General features: G+C 40.4%; 2 protein-coding genes across 5 annotated transcripts in view; one reads left to right on the forward strand and one right to left on the reverse strand.

Moving 5' to 3' along the window:
* The window catches only part of CCDC146 (coiled-coil domain containing 146), a 72,164-nt gene extending 55,637 nt beyond the window's left edge, over nucleotides 1-16,527 (reverse strand). Inside the window, 1 exon segment of the mRNA XM_080393460.1 lies at nucleotides 7,268-16,527. Coding sequence (XP_080249586.1) covers nucleotides 7,268-7,414 — 147 coding nt within the window. The 5' untranslated portion in view covers nucleotides 7,415-16,527.
* A 928-nt stretch (nucleotides 16,528-17,455) lies between these two features.
* FAM185A (family with sequence similarity 185 member A) overlaps nucleotides 17,456-22,872 on the forward strand; it is a 48,115-nt gene continuing 42,698 nt past the window's right edge. For 2 of the 4 annotated variants that reach the window (XR_013928888.1, XM_080391995.1), the window contains exon 1: nucleotides 17,588-18,268. Coding sequence is in view for 3 of the 4 variants with exons in the window: in XM_080391995.1 (XP_080248121.1) it covers nucleotides 17,875-18,268 (394 nt within the window). In the remaining variant the exon portion in view is untranslated. Of the gene's footprint in view, nucleotides 18,269-22,872 lie in introns of all 4 variants that reach the window. The other 2 variants (XM_080391996.1, XM_080391994.1) reach the window with 2 other exon arrangements.

Below are 22,872 nucleotides of genomic sequence, written 5' to 3' on the forward strand. Positions count from 1 at the left end.
AAAAAACACAAGGTGGGAGGGGAAACAACAGAGAAGCAATGAAAAGAAGGTTTGAAAGCAGAGATTTTTACATTTTTTCTTCCCTTTTTTATGCGAATATTTGTTTCCTTAATGGTGTTTTTGAAGAAACTCTACAGTCAAACCCAGTATGAGTTGCAAACAGGTAGTTTGACAATTCGGTGGAAAATAAACTTGCATTTATATGATTATTTTCAAAGGAAATTAAGATGGTTCTCAATCCATACCTAGAACACTGTGTTTTGTAACTCAAACCAAAATCAAACAAAAGAAGAAAGTGACACATTTACTTAGCTTCTACGACTTACGAGTCACAGAAAAATCAAAACAAAGGATGTGAGTTAGTTTTCATAGAGAAAAAGAGATAAGAACTAAATACTGGCCTACAAAGGAAGAGATTTGGAATGTATTTTTATACATGTGTTCTTGCTCTTTTTTTTTCAGAAGATAAGAGTAAAAGAATATGATATATATGGGCCTGAAAGACACTGGCAAAAGTTTCAAAGAAAAATGGCTGAGCAATACCATCCACAGGCCCTGCTAAATGCAAACATTCTACCTACTAAACTGAACCCTTTCATTCACAGCTTTAATGAAACTTTTATGGAGTTACAGTACTTCTGCCAGAAGTTCATTTGGCTATCATCCTCAATGGTAACCAGAAACAGAAAACAATGTTTTAAGATGATGTGTCAAATCAAACCCTCACACAAGCCACAAGAACAGGGTATGAATCACAAGGGTATTCCATGTGGAAAATAGTAAGTGAAAAAAATATCCCCAATTACCTAATTATGTTCATACAATCAAGACAAACTGTAAGTCTAATTAATATTGCACTTCTACTGAAATATTATGCCAACATTTAGAATTACACAATAGAAAATAACAAGTTTTAGATACCTATTTTTTAGCAATTACATGGAGACAATGATTTTTATGGAGAAGCAGGATCCACTTCAAGAAACAGAAATTCCCATTTCTTTCTTCGGAGAGAGTACAAAATCCCCCCTGCTTACCTCTGCAGCTCAATCTCTATATACTAAACCCAAAGATAAAGAGTCTCAGGCAAATCTTTAAGCCTCTGTTCATTAAGGAGCATTTGGAAAAAAGGTGTTTTTGAAAAAGTAAACCAGAAATTAACTTTTTAACATGTAAAGTAATCTAATCCATCTAACAAATGATTCTCCACCGCTGGGCATTTTTACTGAATGTGTGTTTGGTTAACAGTGCTCCAACTTGCTCATCACATGGTTGTGTTGATGTAAACATTGTAAGCCAAGGCCAGGTAGACTTACAATTTTAGTACATGATCACCCTGTTTTGGAATATCAGGTCTCAAATACACACTTTGGGTGAGAAAATGGGAAGAGGGAGATAGATTTGGAACATGACAGCAATATGCTTGTCTTGTTAAGCCTCACAAGTTGCAGAAATTGTTGGGAAAAGGCCAAAACACAAGAAGATGCTGCAGTTAAAAGTTATTTAGGGAGCTGTGATTCTCCTGTGTGGCATGAAATTTGCACTTGGCTTTATAACAGCATAGAAGAAACGAAATGCTTTCAAACATGCTTTTCAGGAATGAACAGAAATACCACCTGCTTTGTGATAATCTAAACACATCCAACAGCTTCCTGGCCTTGTTCCCTCACAATGTCACCTGCTAGTAGTAAAAAAAATCTCTCAATAGAAAGAGCATATTACGCTGGCTCTGCTCCCACTCCTGCTGTTTAAAAGCATCTGTAAATTCACCCCACTCCTCTATAGCTTTTTATAGGCGTTACCATCAATTCGAACAATCAACTTTCCTATCGCTACCACCAAGTGCTTTAACATTCACTATGCAAACCATTGCTTGCTTGCTGAAAGCTGTTGTAAAAAACCCCAGACTTCAGCTTACAGACACGTTATCATCCCTAGCTGACTCCAACAGTGACCATATTAACTAAGTTAAAAAAGGTTTATTTAATTAGTAGTCAGATTCCTCTGAGGTGGAGGCAAGATCTGTCTTTGCTGTCTGCCAACATACTTATACACCTTTTTTGTTGTGCCAGGAGCCTTTGAAGTGTATAAAGTGCAGTGTGCCAGGATCAGCTTAAGTTTGAAAAGTTTGCATTTAACAGCTGTGTTAAGATTTTTACGTCTTGGATAGAGCTCATACATGTTTGGAGAGTACTGAAACAAATTACCCACTGCTATGGTTACCATGCAAAAATATACTGATGATCATACTTTATAAGACTAGAAAGCACACTACAGTACGTGTAGGTGAACAGAAATTAAATTGGTTCTCATATAAGAAGTTTTTATCTTAGTCTACCAAGCTAGCTTTTCTAGTACATTTTTAATTTAAAGATGTATTGATTTATTTTTTTTTTTTTTTTAAAGGGAAGTTGTTTACACTTACCATTTAGCCTAAGTTAGGAGAAAATTAAAAAACAGCTTGTTAGCAAAAGAAATTGGAAAAGACTATATTTTCTAGAGTGGCATTGTTAGATGTTGGAATACCACTGAAGAAACAGATTAAATGATTAGTATTTATATTTGAAAGTTGTAGCAAATCTTTATGTGATTTTGTCTTCTTTCCTGCAGCACAGATGAGAAAAAGAGAAAAATGAAAAGTACCTTTCCCCCCTTAAACCACATTCAAACACTGAATATATGCATCATTCCATGACATTAAAGCTTTACCAGCTAGCAGATCCACATGAATCAGCATCAGATCAGCAGAAGCAAATTTTGCCTGAGGAGTCTTTGTCACAATACTGTTCATTTTTTGGTAAACATGGAGATTTTTCTGTGTTTCCAGTAGAACCAGAGTTTTGGTTAACATCTTCATTAGCAGTTCAACCGCTTTTGGCAGTCAGGGGTAAGAAGTTCATTAATCTCAGAAAGACTCCAAATTTCAAAATAGTCATGACAAATATTCATGAAAGGTTCTTTCCTGCTTCCTGACAGATAGTGACAATAGGACTCTTTGACACCAGCAAAAAGAAATATTAGCATGATAGTGACAATTTCCATTAAAAAAATGCTGCGCAAATGAAAGATTTGCTGGTGGCATCAGGTGGGGGGGGACAGTTCATTTTATCTTTATAAGATACAGATTGCAACGGTCTGATTTAGACAAATCAGAGAAAACACCCAAAGGAGTTTATTCTTCTGCAGGTTTAGATGTAGCAAATAAACAGATGATGTTCATTAGCAGAAAGGCATTATTATGATATTTTCCAAACAGGGTACCCGCTCACTGTATCTAGTAAATAGTAAAGCACTTTTCTTTCACAAACACACTATTTTATGGAATGGATAGCTCCCTCATAGCATGCACTACAAAGACATGCAAGACTTAATGTTGCAGAATCCTTCATCTGGTATTGTTTTTAAAATTAAGGTATACATTTGAATGAACTAACAACTATCTTTCTAACCCAAGAACATACCAACAAAAGGAAGAGAAAGAAAGAGCACAGCATAGAAAAGCTCAGAGACATTACTCTTGAGTAAAGTCTAACAAGAACTGCTAATACAATACTAACTGAAAAAGATAAATACAAACTAGGAGAAACTACCGTCCCACCATGTGATTTATCTTTTTTCTTTCCCCAGAAAAAGAAGAGCTTGTACCCAATTTATAAATAAATGGAATTATTAGAATTAAAAGATACTAGGCTCCATGACTGACTTCTTCTAAATAAAAGAACCTGAAGAATACTAGGTTTTTTATAGTCTCTTTAATCAAAAAAGATGAACCAGTAGGTTTTGTAAGCAATTCATCAACTTTGTTAAATCTTTGAAATCTTGCAAAGACAAAGTGGATGAAAAACTGTTCCTGGAGCACAGCTGTCTATTCACTATCCAGCTGGAAAGATGTATAGAGTAGGTCTTTTTGTGTCTGGGAGTAACTGTGATTTGGGTAACAAAACAAAAATTAAGCAACAGAAAAGGAGTTGAAGACTGCAATAGATTACAAACTAAATATCAACAGCATCATTATGACAAGCGATGTTTTATTTATTGACGTTCCCACTAAAACAAGAAAGCTTGGATCAGGTGGAGGAAAGGAAAGAATGACCTGAGTGTCCTAAGGGAAAAAACGCAACTATAACAATGCAAGGAAGGGCAAAAATGACGGGGACAGAAATTATGAGCGTGGGTAGGAGGCAATTTTTTAATGAGTCTTTGTTATTTTCACTCTGCCTAATCTTGTCATTTTGAGCATTTAATCCAGTTTCATGTCATGTTCTGTTGCTTTTTCTGTTCAAATGGCAATTTCAGTATGTCCTGAGCTGCTTTAGCAGTAATAGTGTTGTATCAAGAATGACATAAGGGTAAAGGAAGAGGTAAAATGTATTGTATTATTATCTATTGAAAAAAAACCCATAAATTTGCATGCAAAGGATGAGTATAAATGCAAACCATTTTGCTGAAGCCAGCTACCAGTAAATACTCATTTTATAAAATCAACAGCTCTTGAAATTTAGACAATGTACGTAACAAAATTCAATAAATTTTTGCTGTCTTTTAAGAATTAGATTACATATATATGGTCTACAATGCACTAAATTCAAAATGAAAAAAGTATAATTTATTGCATCTTAATATAGCATTTTTTCCATGAAAGTTATTAACATGATGCAGATTTATTTCTAACCTCGTATACTAGAAGAAAACAGGATATAAGGGAAGATTCACAAGTCAAAAAATTCCATTAGAAGTGTTAGAGCAGAGGCCTTTATTTCAACAACATAGCAACAAAAGCTAAAGAAGTGGAAAGTTCGTTTTTTGAATGTATGACAGTTCTCTAACCAGTATCAGTGGAAGTACCGAGTCAGGCTGATGTCAACTTATTAATAAACAAAAACATTTGGTGAAAAGAAGCATGTCAGGATGGACTGAATGGCCTTTGTTCAAATCTCTATCCAGTTTGTAATATTTTAACCTAACCCACGAGGCTAAGCAATGTTACTGTGTGTTATTAAAAATTAAGGAGAGAGAGCAGATGTTTGACTTCTTGCTATTTATATGTTTGACTGCTGTTCATATGAGAAAAACAAGACTGGGTTGACTGGAAGGTTTACTGCTAGAAGGGATATATCTGTTCTCAAATAAATCCTATAATATCAAAAGGTGTCCCTTCTGATAGGTATTTGCTGCTATGCAGGCATAAATGACTAGCTATTGAACGACTGATAATATCATACAACCCTGCTTCTGTGGAAAAATTCTGAAAGCTATTCCAAGAAGTTGAAGCCAGTGTCAATGCAACAACCTCTATGGTGACCGAAGTCATATATTTATCTCTGAATAATGTATAAAGTTCAACAAGGGAAAACAAACACATCAGTGGAAGAGAAGAAATGTGAATAAGGGATGAAAAGCCAAATTGACCCATAAAGTACAAGTATGAAATGTTAAAAATTCTGTAAGAATAAATGAGTCATAGGTCCCTTTTAAAAATTGAGAAAGTGACCAAAAGACTTCATTTATGAAATCTTATGCAAATTGCTTACTTCAGTTTTCCACTGCACATTTTTTTCCAGAGTTGGGAATAACTTCTAATACTAAGGTTACCCTGTATTTCCCATTAATGTTTTGCAATGTTATCAGTTAAACAAGTTAGCCTTAAATTTGATATACAGAATAACTTCATTGGAAAGATTTTTCTGAGAAAAAAAAAAATCAGTCAAATGATCTGATGAATTTATAGAATAAGTCTAGAAAAATAAGTTTTCACCATGATTAAAGATAAGGAAAACAAAGCAGAAGTCTAGAACATAATTTAGAATGTTATACCATCTAGTTTTATTTTATCTGGAGAAGGGTAGGGGGTAAAGATATCTTGTACTAGGCATATGCTTCTTGTTGGCATATCAAAAATTCTTCCACCACTGAAAATCTATTGAAAAAGAATGGGAGTAGCTGGAAAATAAAGTACTCCCTGAAGTGCAGTTTCCATACTTTTAGTAGATTGGAGGATTTCTGTAAGGTGAGAGGTCAACTCCCTCTGAGACTTGAGCTGTCCTGGAGTTTTGCAGCTGCCTTGGACTGAGAAGAAAGGGGTTTTGTGCTACAACAATACTGGAAGCTGTGGCCTCAGCATATACTGGCACCAGACTGAAAGTGAAAATCTCTCTCTCTCCTGTATACTTCACTTGAATGCACAAGGAATTAGAGAGAGATTAGCTGTGCAGCTTCATGCTGTGTTTAGCAGCAGGATAGGAAAGGGGTAGTCCTATGCTTCCTCTTCATTACAAATTCTCGCCACTTCTTTTCTACTGACCTTAGGTCCAAGGCTGAGAGACAGACCTGGGCTAGCAAACCCATTTGACAGATCCAAGCTGGAAAGAACCCAAAGTAAAGCAACTGAAAGGAAGAACTTGAAGGAAAACGTGAAGTATGAGCAGAGCCTGCTTATGATGCAAGAGAGATGTACGTTTTTATTATAAAGAGGGCAGAAATCGATTGCTCTCCACTGTCCCTATGGGAAAGACAAGAGGAAAAATGCATTATCCACTCCAAAACAAATTTAAACTGGGATTTAGGAAAAACTTTTTTTATAACTTAACTGTAGAAATGATGAAATTCTGGAAAAGGATGTCCAAAGAACTATCTCCATCAATTAAAGTTTTAAGGAACAAATTAGACAAATATTGGCAGAGAATCTACTTCAGTATAAATTCTGGATTAAATGATCTCTTAATGTCTCTTCTGGAATTACATTTTTAAGGATTCCGTTTGATATGTATTTGATATCTTAAAATCTAAAGTATTTCTAGTATTCTAAAAGTTCCCTTAACACATAAAATTCTGCAAAAAAAACACCTGAGTTCCAAAAGTTTTCTTGTCATGATCAGTTATTAGAGCCTCAGGAGCTACTTACCTTGGATTTTTCCTGCAGCTATTGAGCCCTTCTAAAAATCATGATGCAATTCAATTACCCCCACAGCTAGAATACTACCAAAACAGTATCTCTCCATTCTCATTCCCTTTGAAGCCACGATCACTGAAAAAAATGATATAGTTATCTATTAAGCACACTATCTCCAGCAAGAATATGCCCCATCTAAGTTTCTGCTTCACAAGATGTTCTTACCACTTAGAAAAAAATTCAGAGAAGAATCGGGGAAGCTACAGATTGCCTATAGTAACAACTTGCAATTACTAACAACAAAATAAACATTTCAGATTAATTGATTTGGATGCAATATGCACTGTTACAGACAGAGAAAGCTGGAGTGCATGGTACCTCATCTAAACACTGAAATGCAGGACTTGCTGTTATATCAGTGGACCCCTCATCCCGGCTGTAAACTGTTGGAGCTAGAGCACAGATAGGTTGCTCCTCGATTCCCAATTCAGTGTCACTGGAACTTTCTTCACCAGCCTGACTCATTGTTTGAAGTTCTAGGAAGTAACAAAAATACCAAAATACAGTTAATTAGATGGGATATATATGATTGTGCAAGATAAATGTGTAGCGTAAAGAACACAATGGTGACATGCGAGACCCACGTTCAAACAACAGAAGTCACAACATGAGCCAACTAGGTGGATCTACAGTTAAAACTTCACAAAAGACTTGCAAGAGGCTGCATAATCATTGAGTACTTTAGAAATCCTCTAATGGTTGGCTATGTTACCATCACATAAATGTTAGACAACATGTGAAATTATTTCTTAAAGAAAAAGCATTGAATAATAGGTTTAGGCTGGAAAAGGCCTCTGGGGTCATCTAGTCCAATTTTATGCTCAGAGCAGGGCTAACTTCAAAACTAAATTGACTTGCTTAGGGTTTTGAGCAGCTGAGTTTTCAAAATCTGTTAAACTGGGGAGTCCAGCCACTGCCTTCAGGCAGGTCCTTATAGAAATCCCCTAGTGGATGGGACTCCCATAGGTATAACTGCTACGGAATCATAGAACCATATAATATGAACATTTCTCAGTCATTTCCATAAGACTAATCCAAGAATGTGTTTCCCCTTCTCTCCATCCAATATAAGCCCATCCTTCATGGTGTCCCTTGACCTTGCAGGGAGTAATTACATAGAAAAGGAACCCCTTCACAGAACACAGAGATCTTGAGGAAAAGAACTGGTCTAACTCATGTGAATAATATCATTAACATTATCCATGTCTGTAAATCATTGCATGGCCATACTTTAAAAAAAAAACAACAACAAAAAACAACACAGAACCAAGTAAATCCCCAAACCACAGAAAATCAGAAAACATGATAAAAAATCCGAGGAGGCAGAAAAATAATGGAAAAAATTATTATTATGAGATCTCTTCATGTCAGAACTCCTACGTAGTACTAACATTTCAGTTACATACCAGGTTGCATTTTTAGTATCTGTGACCTCTGCTAAAATAATATGACCCTGAAAAATATCTAAGTGAACAAATTCAAGAGTAATAATAAAACTCACAGGATTCAAGCTGTATAAGCTGTATTTTGATCTCTAGTACAGTGTTTTCTTCCCCAAAAGAAGGAGCTTTAAAAGAGGCTAAAATCCAAATTTTATAATAATAGCTTAGTATGATCTTTATCCTGAAGAGAGTCCTTTTTCAAATTAGGTAACACAGTTTTTAAATAAATAAATAAAATAAAGTTGGAACAAATAGGGTTGTTGGAAAAGATAACTTTCCTACAATTATATTTGAGAAAATGCCACTTTCATAGCCCTTACTTAGGAACAGAAATCTCTTAAGATTCTTGCATTAGGAACAGCTAGATCAATGACATTTATTAATTGCTTCTGAGCAAGATGAGACCTATGTCATAAAATTACTATAACTTCATGCAAGTTCACTTTGTGTTTACTGTGTCAGTCCAGCAATTGAGAATTATGTTCCCAGGCATCAATAGTCAGAACTGTCCAAGGTGTGAAAAAATGCCGACCGAGATGGAAGAGGGAAATGGGAGGTGGAATACACGGGTATGCAACGCTCTTGATACCCTGATAAGACACTAATGTTTATTACGTTGGTACTTGTCATTATATCAAATGCCAGTTAATTGCTGCCAAAAATACTCTCTGGCATAACAGTATCTTAAGAGTTTTGCATATTCAAAGAGTTTTAAAATACTGATCTTTTGCACGAAGGCAGCATGAAACAAGACTTCAGGAGAATGATAAAAGAGATACAGGATGACTAAAGAGAGGCAATAAGCATCTTACAGAGAGAGGAGAGGGGAAGGACTTCTGAGGCACACAGAAGACATAGTGAGATAGGAGAGCCATAGAGTATTTGCAGAGCAAAGCACAGCACAATGTGGAGACTGAACATATGTGGAGGAATTCAAGAATTCTTTCACAGGTTTGCTGCAGCTGGCTGTAGATGAAATGAACAGACAAATCATTATCACAGTACTTTAGTCCAAAATTTTGGGAGAAAGATTGCCAACTTCTGCAAATGGTCACCTGACACCAGGAGGTCTTTCTAGATTGTTGTGCAGAATAGCTATTATGCAGAGAACATTGTATTCTGCTGTTGGACAAAATCATTATACAATCCATATCAGCTGCCAAAGATGCAGAACCCACCTCAAATTAGTCAGTTTTTACATCATTCAGCCTTTCACATAACATATGGGAGACTTTTCTCTTTAAAGAGAATTATCATAAATAAAGGACAATCAAAATTAAAACTGTAATAAAACTGAGAAGAAAATTTTAGAATATTTCAGTAGTACATACCAGATTTCTCCAATGAAACAACCAGAGCAATTTTGTATTCAAAAGCCAGAAAGCTGACAGTTAAGAAAAAATTCATTTTTGTAATTGTGGTGAGATATGAAAATGTTATATTGTGGGCATCCACCTTTTAAAAAGTTACTTGTCTATAAAGGTAGTGAAATTTAAACTGGCAAGTTTATGACTTTCTTCAGTGCTGTTTGGAATTCCTTCAGGAACATTCTGACTTTTAAGAGAGATTTCAGTGGCTTATTTGCTTATGGAAAAAAAAGCAATTTCAAGATCCCTCTTGGAGGAGTCAAAACATTGTGAAACAACTGTAAACATCATAGAGGCCAAGAAATAAACTCTGAAATACTGTACATAAACATGTATACACATTTATAAATAGACAGCAATTTTTCAACTATAAAGAACTGCTGAATATTTTAGCATACACATTTCATGTTTATGGCTGCTGCTGCTGTTTGTTTATTTCCCTAAACGTATTGAAAAAATTCTGACAGAGGGAAAAACACAGTGGCAAAAAACTCCCAGCAGAACAATGCCAAAACCCAAGAGCTTCATGGGTGTTTCATAGGCATTCTTGTTGATACTTGTATGTGAAACATACAGTTGACACCAGTCAAGAAATACACTTCCTAGCAGTACAGTAGTACAAGAGTCATCACCAAGACTCCAATTTGCTTAGCAGGGAGAGAACAAAAACAATCTTCAGAATCCAAAAATTTTATGATATCATGTAAAGACACAACTATAGACAACTGAGAGGAAAACAATTCGACAGCCTTAGTTAGTGTGATAAGCACTACCCTCTACTCCTTTTCAAAAGGGAACAGGACAGACTGTAACAAAAGATATGTACAATTATGGGACATTAAAACAAGTTTAGCATTCGTCAATTACCTACTACATTAAATTTAAAATTCAACTTACTCAAAATAGGATATATAAAGTTCAAAAAGCAAAGTGGAAAATTTGTATTTTTGCAGTATCTGATAAATGAAGTCTAATTCAAACAGAAATGAAAGCTGGCATGATTTCTAAATTTACAGAATAGTTCAACAAATATGGATGTTTTCAAACTGTAGAACTGCAAATAATATCACAGCCTTGATCCAACACACAGTATTGCAGAGAAAGGGAATTACAAGTCTGTTATGGAACCTGGGTCAAATCAGGCTGACAACAGCCTTGTGAAACAGCTTCAGGACAGCAAGAATAATAAAAGTCTGAACTCGAGATTCCCATCATCTTTACTTCAGCATCTCTCTAGCAAACCGCAATATTCATATACAAGTCAGTGCAGAATCCAGGCACGTGACACTCGGCAGCATTGACTCTTTCCTCAGTGACACAGGCAAAAAGTAGTAAAATTTCATTCTGAACATGAGGAAATGCAGCTCCATGTACGAAGGTGCATCAACTAGACTCATTATGAAGACACAAAATTTAGAAAAATCTCTTTGAGGAAACCACACAGTGTTACTGATTTTGTATGTTAATATTTTGTATGTATATATACTGATAAACACCTTTAGACTTTATATTATTCCCTTGCATTTATAAAATTAGAATCATAGAATCATTTAGGTTGGAAAAAACCTTTAAGATCATCAAGTCAGACTGTAAACCTAATACTGCCAAGTCCACCACTAAACCATGTCCTTAAGTGCCACTTCTTTTACATACTTCCAGGGATGGTGACACAACTGCTTCCCTGGGCAGCCTGTTCCAGTGCTTCACCACCCTTTCAGGGAAGAAATTTTTCCTAATATCCAACCTCAACCTACTCTGGCGCAACTTGAGGACGTTTCCTCTCATTCCACCACTTGTTATCTGGGAGAAGAGACCGACCGCCACCTGCCTACAGCCTCCTGTCAGGGAGCTGCAGAGAGCAGTAAGGTCCCCCCCGAGCCCCCTCCTCTCCAGGCTGAACAGCCCCAGGTCCCCCAGCTGCTCCTCACCAGACTTGTGCCCCAGACCCTTCACCAGCTGCGTTGCCCCTCTCTGGACACGCTCCAGCCCCTCAACGTCCCTCCTGAAGTGAGGGGCCCAAAGCTGAACCCCGTGTCCGAGGTGCGGCCTCACCAGTGCCCAGTGCGGGGGGACGGTCACTGCCCTGGCCCTGCTGGCCACACTGTTTCAGATACCAGCCAGGACGCTGCTGGCCTTCTGCCCCCCCGGGCACACGGCTGGCTCCTGCCCAGGGCTGTCACCCAGCCCCCCCAGGCCCTTCCCCCCAGGCAGTTCCCAGCCCCCTGCCCCAGCCCGTCGCGCTGCGTGGGGCTGGTGTGACCCAGGGGCAGGACCCGGCACTGAGCCCTGTTGAACCTCCTACAAGTGGCCTCGGCCCATCGGCCCGGCCTGCCCAGCCCCCTCTGCAGAGCCCCCTGCCCTCCCGCAGGTCAGCACTGCCCCCAGCTCGGTGTCACCTGCAAACCGACCGAGGGTGCACTCGGTCCCCTCGTCCAGATCGTTGGCAAAGATAGTAAACAGGGCTGGCCCCAATACTGAGCCAACAACTACAAAAAGACTCAGGTTTAGAAAAGCATCATTAAGATTTTTATACTAGTTACACAGTCTTACCCTTCAGGCCCAACTTTAAATTGTTTTTTTAGTTTTAAGCACAAAGGGTAATAAATCATTAATCACACTGCTTTTCTCTGCCATTGTTACAGAATTGAAGGTATGAATTCATCATTAGAATAACATTAAACTATTTGCGCTGCTATTGCTGGAGTAAAAAACTATTGTATGTTGAAGAGTATGTGTCAAAATAATGTCTTCTCAATTATTTCATTAAACCTTTTGTATGAATGTACATTCAAATTAATTTATAATTTCAGTTTGGTAAACATCTGGCCAGACTGGGAAGTTTGTGAAGTCAATTAAAACAATAAGCAGTTATTTGTGTAAGCAGTCTGACCAAGTCCAGTGAAAATATTTATGAAGTAGCTAATTATTAGTATTACATGCAGGTTCACAGCTGGATTTATAAATGAGACCTTATACATTGACATGTACGCTACTTTCCTTCCTGATGGAAATCATTGATTTCTTAATTTATTTCCTCCCCTGTTATTCGTTGCCACACAAATCTGATCTGTTTCAGTCAAAGCTGGGTTAGTTAAATTGGTGTAGACTGACATGTTAATCCTCCAGCTCACAAGAGATTTTTTTGTTTAATACCACACAAGTCTAAAGCTTAGGCAATTTTAAATGAATAACTGTAAATTCACATTAAGCTGAGCTGAGGCTACAGAAATAGATCTCCTTCCACAGCCAGCTGCATCCATGGAAGTTACATACTATTTCCTTCTCTTGCAGGAGGAGATACCTTCCTCCTCAACAGTGATCTGCAAGAACAACAGCTTTATGTCTACATTCTCAGGCAAAATCAGCTAAGGAAGTCTGAGTGATTTCAATGTTACAAGCTCAACTGGGTGATTTTTCTGGAAGTTGCTAAGGAGCACCTTCCCATCTGCCTGCAGGCCGAAAGGATGGCAGGAGACAGGGGCAGGACCCAGAGCACGACAGCAATGAACAGAACCTCAGCTGAACAGTGGGACATAGAATCATTTAGTTTGGAAAAGGCCTTTAAGATCCTTGAGTCCAACTGTAAACCTAACACTGCCAAGTCCACCACTAAACCATGTCTCTAAGCACCACATCTACACATCTTTTAAATACCTCCAGGGATGGTGACTCAGCCACTTCCCTGGGCAGCCAGTTCCACTGTTTGGCAACCCTTTGGGTGAAGAATTTTTTCCTAATATCCAATCTAAACTTCAGGGTATTTATCTACATTTTCATGCTACTTCCTTTTGCACACAAATCTTAAAAAGTAAAATTACTCTGAAAACAAAACAACTGACTTAGTATTTTATACTGTGTTAGTTAGAAAAATTATGCAATGATGTTTGTAACATCAGGACAGTGATATCTAGTCAGACTAAAAGCTGATCTAGCCCTACGTGCTTCCAGCCAACACCAGATGCCTGAGAAGGGACAGAAGAATCCACCAGTCACAGCGTAGTGATGTTTCCCTGACACCACCCCCTCTCCTGCTGAACTCATGCAAAATTTTCGGTATCTGCAAAATCCAGACAAACGAAGATTTTCATCTTACCTCTGCACTGCTTGAGTAACCATACTTTCTCTCTGTTTATAAGCTGGCTCCTTGATGCCACCTATTTCTTCAAATGGATAAGTCACTGAATAATCACAACCTTTCTATGCCACTAGGTTTAATTTAACATCATAACTTCATTTGATAATCCTTTTTCCAGGCTGAAGAAGCCAATCTACCTGTTGTCACTGGCACTAAAGCTCTTCTCTGCCTTCCACTATCCTTGTCATCCTTCTTCAAAACTTTTCCAGTTCTACCATATCCTTTTCAAGAAGGGAAGAGATGAGACCTACAGATAATATTAATAACATAGGAGTACCATGGCTTTATTCAATCACACAGTGATCTTCTTTTCATCCCCTAAAATTTTATTTCCTAATGCTTCTTTCTTAAAGTTAAAGCTTACAGTCTTATAAGCAGCAGACCTTCTGTTTTAAATAGGCAAAGCGTGTACTTCAGCTTGTAGGGCTGTGTCTTTAAACCACAAAGCTATGCCAACATTAAATGATCATTCAAATTAATATTGTGCATCATGTACAATAGGGCATTATAATAGGCATGTTATTCATAATGGATTGTTTGATTAGACTATACAACCTCACAGACAACTACTTTGGGGAGATGAGGGCACACTGCATACCTAAACTACTTACCAAGTTCTAAGTTCCATTGTTACCCCTTGTTGTCAAGCCTCTGTTATTTGGGATGGAATGGCCCTGAGCCACACACAGACTTTATCTGCTGGAGTTCTAATTAGATACAGCTAAGGCAGAGGAGAATTTGAACGGTAAGATTTGCTACTTCCCTTTTCATGTGGTTACCATGAGGAACTTGATTTCCTCAGAAAATTTCTGGTAGCATGACAAACAAAAAAATCCCTGAAATCCAAACCACTGCATGCTTTGGAGACTGCCTCTCTCTGCCATCCCTGAGAAGAGACGGTTACCATTACTACACACACACTAAAATACCGAGGGGAAAACAAACAAAACACGCTTTGCCTACCCACTGAAACCTAGACATGCCTTGAGAACAAAGAAGGCTCAAGAAAGCAGTTCAATAATACATCCCTGAAAAAATACAAAATACTGAATACACATAAAGGAACTAAAATAGTGTAATAAAACCATTTCGTAACAGAAACACATGAGAATTTTTAATAAACTTGGAAAAAATACGCTGACTACAAAAATTCTTAAGGCTTATGCTATGGTGAAACATTGATGAGTAGCTACCACTGTGTGTGGTGAACCATGCTCAAATGCTGGATGTTAACTTGAAGTGTTCTTGCACCTGCAGGTAAGAGTCTCAGCATGAGCATAACACTAGCAAGAACGCTCCTGCAGGGGTGGCCCTGTTTTCCTGAGGATTGAAGTCTTGTTATTTCTTCATTACAATTATAGCAAATGGGTGGTCTTAATCCTGCCCCAGAAGACTAAATTTATACCCTGTGGGAACCTGAAGCAGTCTGATCTTACACTGTGATTAATTCCAGATATAAAAGTTAGAAAAATGTATTCCTCCTATAGCTTCTCCTATATATCTTTTTTATTTAATTCCTCTTTCCTTGAAATCTCTCTCACCTTCACCTAAAAGCACCTCTAATGATGCTTTGGCTTTAAAACCTATTTTATAACACGTTATAAGGTCTAGTTTTTGTTATCTTTTGCATGAAATACAGAACATTCTTTGGCTTACAACAACACTGTAAGTAAACATCTGGCAAAATGGCTAATAAGCATTGTGATTCATTAGGGAATCATGCAGGCATCTTAAAATAAGAGCTCTAAATAAATCTTAGTTTATAAATTTTATAGTTTTCTTTTCCAGCAAGTGACGAGTCAGAAAATTAAAGATGAAAATCAATCTCATTTTACTGTTGGACTCTCCTACATGCCATACCAGCTGATATGGGATCAGCCAGAATTCAATCAAAAGCATGAAAATGAAATTGAATTAATATTATAGCCAAAATATGGATAGCATAAGTAAAACATTAAAAATATGTATGGAGAATGAAGGACTCCTTCCTAGCAATTACTTTTAATCTTTTTTCTTTAGCATTTTTAACCGTGTAAGTATGCTTTAGACTGTATCTAATGAAAAAACCCAACACAAACCAGTCAAATATATACATAGCAAAGGCTTAAGCATCTCTGAGTGTTTTTTTAAACAATGTTCTCAATTATGCAAAACTCAACAATATTAAAGATGATGCGTTAGGGAGCCCAACCTGATAAATCTCTGCCTCCATGAGGATCGTCAAATACCAAGATACTGGAGAAAAAGGGCGCAGTAGGAAAGCAACGCTAACGTTTAAGAGGAGGTAGGAAACGACAAGAACAGCTGCACTGGGGGCGGGCAGGGGTAAGCCCCACCTCAGCAGACAGGATTCCCTTGGAGCAGCCGGTTATTAAGCGTGATTTGTTGAATGGGCTGACATCTAGCGGAATTACAGCACGCTGCACCACGCTTCTTAACGGGCCTGTAACCGTTTCCCTGGCAAATCTTCTGTAGCATTTTCTTCTAAAACCAACTGTTTCTTAAGACTTGGAAAAAAAAACAACCACCTTCTAGCCTGTCATGTCTCAGTATTTCTCGATACATTTTTGTGTTTCAAGAGTTCTGTTTTTCTATACTCAACTATCATACATGGATATAGTCCATGACTTTACATCACCCTATGCCCACATCACCCACCTCACTTTTTTTATTGATTATACAACGATAATGTGGGCTATGAAGTCCATTAAAGTCTTTTTAACTGAATTCAGTAGTTCCCCCGCTTGTTTGTAAACCCTGTAAGGACATTTTTGTACAGAACTCAGAAATATATTTATCTGTCTGGCTTTAGAACTGCTAGGCTGCTAAAATAACTTAATAATTAACTGCTAAAAATAGTCACAATAAATTATGCTATAATTTATAAACAACATGTTAACCAAGCCATCTTGACAGAGAGCAATTTTGGAGCTCTGGAATGCCACTGTTGAAAAAACTTTCCAGCACCTCTGCCAAACTGTTGCTTCACCCTCGGACCATGGACATGCAGTGCCACTGGAGGCTTAAGTGTAACAAGACCAAGCTGCCACCCAAAGTCCTTTCGTTTCCCCCTTCCCATTTCTCCCTTTTCCCCTGCCTCCTCCTTGTAGATGTTAAATGTTGTGGGTGCAGAGGCTGCTGCACCAGGGAGCTGTGCAGGCTGCAGCCCAACCTGCATGGCTCTTCCACTGGAAAGTAATACTCGGCGGCACCACGGTCAGCCCAGGGGCCGGCGGAAAGGGCCTTCATGCCCTGAGGTACCAGGAGGCGGCCCACCCCGCGCCCCGGCCGGGGGACTCCCGGCGCCCAGGGGTCCGGCGGGGAGGCTGGGCCCAGCCCACCCAGGACCCCTCAGACAGGACTGAGGCAGCCCCCAAGGCCCGGCGCCGCCGGGCTCGCTTCCCGTCTCTGCGCCGAAGCCGCCGTTTTGTCTTCTCTCGGCCCAGGCCACCGCAAGTCCCTGCAGGCCGCGCAGCCCGGCCCGCCGCAGAGCCCTACCTGTGCGGCCGCGGCCAGCCTCACCCAGCCGCGTCCCCCGTTCCTATAGCGACACCCGCTCGCCTCTTCGTCCTCCCTCTACCGCCCCTAGCCCTCTCCTTCGCTTCTGATTGGATCTAGCCTCCCTCCCGCTGCCCAATAGAAGCAGACACGGAAATGCTCCGCCTTCCCCCCCTTCGCTGATAGGCCGACGAGTCGGGCTGCGCTCGCCCCTTCTGCGGGCGCTTGTAGATCCTCCCGCGCGCTGAGCAGCTGCCCCGCAGGAGCCGCCTCAGCGAGGGGGCGGGGCCGGCGCTCGTCGCTGCCGGGGCGCGCGTCAGCGGCCACCGCCTGTTTATTACTCAGCCGCCCCGGTGCCTCGCCCCGCGTGCAGCCGCGTCACGTGACCAGGCGGGGGTAACGGCCGGGCCGCCGCGAGGAGCGGCTCGTTGCCCCGCCCCGCCCGAGGGGGCTTCTGCCGCGGCCGCGACCCCGCCGGGCGGCATGAGGGCGCTGCCCCCGCGCTGGGGGCCTCTGGCGCTGCGGGCGGCGGGCGGGTGGTGGGAGCCGCCCGTCCCCCGCCGCCGGTGCAGCGGCTCGGCCGAGGCCGGTGGCCGTAAGCCCCTTCAGGAGTGGGCGCTGGCCGTCAGCCCGCGGGGGCGGCTGCGGGTGCGGCTGCCCTGCCAGGTGAGCGTCCGCCCGCTGGACCCGCAGCGCTACCCGGGCGCGGCCCGTGTGCTGGTCGCCCTCAGCGGCGCCGGCGGCAGCCCCCCGCCCCGCGGCCTGCAGCGGGACCGCCTGCGGGTGGAGTACGACGAGGCGCTGGAGCAGATGGCGATCGTCGCGGACGGCGTGGACAGCAAGGCCACCGTGGACGTCAGGACGCCCGTCAAGTTCGGTGGGTGGAGCGGGGGTGGGGGTCCCCGTCCCCCTCCCGGCCGGCCCTGCCCTCCCCTCCCCTCAGCAGGGGCGCCCCACGGGCGGCGCCGGCTCCGCTGCGGCTGGCAGCGGGTGTCGGGGAATGGCGCCGTGCCCCCTTCCGTTAAGGAGGTTCAGACCCTCCCGGTTTTGTCTGTGTGTCCCGAGTTCCTGGTTTGTTGTTTGTTAGACGGTTTGTTGTTGACCTGGTGGTCAGCAATACTTAACGCTGGAACTTCTGCTATTAAGTGGTAGTTACCGGGCAGGCTTACTCTTGCTGTGACAGCTGGAGTTCCAGGGAAGGTGCAAGTGCCGCTCCTCTGGGAGGCACCGCTCCTCAGCCTGGGCTACGCACACCCGTGGCTCGAGGGCAGTTCAGGTTTGCTGGATCTACTACTGGCTCCATTAGCAGTTGTTGTGCCCAGTGGCAGGCCATCCACAGGGCTCAAAAAAGTCTGGAAGGTAACAATAGAGGTGAAATGCTGAGGGCTCCCTTGGCTAGTACAATGCTTGAATTGCCTTTTTGGGCACAAGGCAAAAATCTGGGCAGGGTTTCTGGTGTGGAACCTACAAACAATCTGGGAAAGCAGCTGTAGTGGCTGAAAGCAATAAATATTTGTGCTGGACTGAAATCCTGACAGTGGCGCTGAGCTTAGGGAAGGAGGAGGGGAAGCTTGCTAGGATAATTCCCTTCAGTAAGCTGAAGTTTAGGGAGAATTTGACCCAGGGAGATTTGTGTTTAGTCATTTTACATGGGTTTTTTCCTATGATTTTGTGCAATTGCCTGTACAGTGCAAAGTAAGTTTCACCATGGTGGAAGAACCTCTCAGTATACAAAAAACCTGGTCATTTGGTTTGCTCCAAGTGGCTGTTCCCGATTTGCTGCTTTATATCATTTGATGCTCTGCTGCAGTTGTGGTATGAGAAATGGTGAATAATCTCATTCTACTTGTGCTTGATACATGTCATCTATGACTTCAGTAGAGCAGGATGTTACATTCTCTTGGTTACCACTTCTCCAAACCCTTAAAGCAAAGACATTCTGCACCTTTCTTCTTAAGTTTTTTTTTCCTATATCTTCAATTCTACTATGTCATATTTTGGACTTGGGATTTTTTTTTCTTGTGTTCATTTAAAAGGGCCTGAACTGTGTATCATTCAAAAAGGATAAGTGCTATGGATTTGTCAAAGCAACGTTGTCTTTGGTTTTCTAGTCTTACTCATCCCTGTAACTTTTTCTTTTCTTTTTTTTTGTCAAAACATCAGAAAATCCAAGTTCATTCTCTTAAACAGATCAACTGTTACCTATACATTCATTGATGTATATTCATAATCACTGAGTTAATGAACATATAGGCAGGACTGTCTCCTCCAAGAGACTTCTGTAGTTTTGACTCTTCCCTAAGAATTGACAGTTACATTCTTGCAGCTTTTTCAACTTTTTTTTATTATATTGTTTTTTTCCCTCTGCTTGGCAATTGCAAAGATTACCTTGGCTTGTCTGTAGTACATTCATGGAGTCTGTTCCAGGATTACAGACAATCAAACCAAAACCCAGCTTCCCATTTGTTACCCTTCATTTCTCTGGTACCAAGTGTGTCTGCTTACTGTAGCTGTTAGTAATTTAGTATTTTGGTTTCTCCAGGATCTCTGAGTGACTCTTGTGTTACTCCAGATTTGGTTACTCTCAGGGCGTAGAATTCATTGTATTAAGATCTGGGGAGTCTTAGCCTTCATAAAGAGTTTCAATGTGGGAAGCCTTCCTAAAGGTCTTAGTAATGAATCCTGATTGACGGAAAAAAATCATTTAGCTTTTGTCCTGTCTTTGAGATTCTTATTACATTCTGAATGTCAGCCAACACTGCAGACTGTCTTAGTCTTCCTTGAAATAGGTTTTATTGGTTTGTAGGGTTTTAAGCTGGGTTTGTAGTAAGCTCATGCAATTTAGGTTCCCTGGACAGTCTGTGGCTTATAATCCTCTTCCTCTAATTGCTGCTTGTCACCCCATAGTTAACGTGATGTTAGTGTTGTCTGTTCATGCTGTTATCCAGTCATATCCACAGATGTATTTACTAGAACATATTTTTTTTATTTTTTTTTTCCTCAGTGAAGTGGAATTGCTACTTGCCAGTGAGGTTCTACTTCAAGTGTCCTTTCAGCTCTGGTTTGGCTTTTCTGAGTAGTAGTTTGTGCTTGGGTTGTACCTTTTCTTTATTTAGGAAATAATTATCCATTAAACTTCATTGCATAAGCAACAGATCTTGTAAAAACACATCTCAAACCAGAAAGAAACTGTTATTCCTCTGCAAGACTTTTCTCTGGCCTTCCTTGAATGCGTGACAAAGATGTTAACTGTTCTGGCTAAACAGTTTTATCTGAGCTCTCTTTCTGTCACTTAGCTGTAAAAAGTTGAGAAGCTGATGTGAATGCTGAACGCCTTTACAGTATTCTAGCTTTTTTCTTCATTTGGAAGTTACAGCATTTCGTAACAGCTTTCGCAACTTACCTTGGAGCTTATCCAGGAAGCTCTTAGCTAGCTAAAACTCCTTCGACCCCAAAGAGTGTGTGCAGATGCTAGATGATGACCTTAAAAACGCATTTTAAACCAAAGGCAATTTGTAAGCAGCCCAGCAGGGCAAGTACTAAAGGATCCTGTCTTAGTGTCTAGTTTTATGCTGTGTACTTTCAATATCCTATACAATTTTATAATCCTCTCTGATACATTTAACCTTTATAGATGGTAGATATCAATAAACTTCTCTTTAGTCTAATTTATTTTCCTTCAGGTCACATCTATATGTTAGCTATTTATTCCAGGGATAGCATAGGCACATGGCTGTAGGTTTGGAGTCTGCTCAGCACATAAAGAGAACCCTGTGTCTTGGCATGTCAAACCACGTGTGGTAACTGAACTGGAAACCAACTCTTTTATTTCTGGTTACTGTACATAGAGTACTCGGACATAACTGAGATCTTGCGTGACCAGAATTTCAGAATCATCTGTCCCATCTTACCATGCAGTTCTCATGTTTTGCTTTAGTATGTATGTATTATATTAGCATCATAGGATAATTTGGGTTGGAGGGAACCTCAGGTTTCTAGTTCAAGTTCCTGCTCAAAGCAGGGTCAACTCCAAGGCCAGGGGAGGCTGCTCACTGCTTTAATCCAGTCTGGTTTTGGGAAAGGTCCAAAAATGAGGACAATCTAACCTCCTTTGACAAACTGTTTCCATGTTTTTTCCATATTATACCCTGGTGAAGAGAATGGAGGCTTCTATGTCAAAGTCAAGGAGGAGAGCCATGAGTCTTGAAGTGGTGGACAAGCTGCATGGAAGTAGAATACCAGAGCTCTGTCCCCTCTGGCACAGGAACAGGCACTCCTGGTCTAGGCCTGCTTGTAAGCCACTATGGTTTTTTAATTGTTTGTTTTGGGGTTTTTTGTTTATTTTTTATTAGCAGTTTTTTTCTTGCGAAAACTTAACTCTTCCACCTTAATCTTATTTAAGTCAATCAGATCACTTAGCGTTTTGGCTAAATACTGTAGATTCTTGTGGAACTAAGCAAGCTGAATGACTGTATGGGCCTTGAATGTTTCTGTGAATTACCAAAATCATAATTTTATGGTATCGCTTAAACAATTTTTTTTGCCTGTTTATATGAGGGGAGAACCTAAGCTCCTGGGACTGCTTGTTTCGTTTTTTTTTATATAAATGTTAGTGGAAAGCAAATATGAATCCTTTCAACAGTGTACTTTTCTGAAGTCTTAACAGTAGTGAGTTGGAAAAAAAGATCATCCATGTAAGGATGGCAGACTTACAGCCTCAGAATAGCAAATACTGTAATGCGATGCCCTCAATAAATAGTTTTTCCTTGACTGAATTATTCTACATGCATGCTCACTTACTACTAACCTTTCTCTATAAGCAGAGTAGTTGTCCAGGGCTGATGAGTTAATTTAAAATAATTTTCCAGTCTATTTCCAATATTATAGTTTAAGGCAGTATTTCTGAGGTCTACATTCTGATACCAAAGTCCTTTTTTTCCTTATGTACTTTTATTTCCAATACAAGTCCTTTGCACTCAAAGATCTTCATGCATCTTTGAGGTTTGTGTGGCTAAAGTTGGCTTCAGCTCTAATCTTTGCTAAGGAGCAATCAAACTAGCTATATTTGGAGCTTTGGCACTGAAACAGATATCCTGTTCCTCCTTGCGTGTTGGAAGTTTCATTAGCAATGTTATCCAGCTTTTAGCCTGCCTCTTTGTGGAGTCACTTTTCCTTGCTTCAGGAAGCCTGTGTGTGAGACAGAGAGGCTGTCCACCTCCTTGTCCACCTGATTTTCGCTGTATCAAGGCTAGCAAAGCATTGTGACCCTGCAGAGGATCAAGGCACAAAGTATGTTTCCAGGGATCTCTGGTGTTTCTTAACAGCATACTCATGGATCCCTCGACTTCTGTGTCTTCTGGCATCTTTGATACACCTAGGATTACACTACTAATGTACCTTTCAAATTAGAGCCATAGTATGCCCTGCAGGATCAAAGTTATTAACCCTGTTCTTACAGAAGTCTTATTAAGTTGGTATCAT

Source organism: Falco punctatus (genome assembly GCF_963210335.1).
Source record: "Falco punctatus genome assembly, chromosome: 6".
Classification (NCBI taxonomy): domain Eukaryota; kingdom Metazoa; phylum Chordata; class Aves; order Falconiformes; family Falconidae; genus Falco; species Falco punctatus.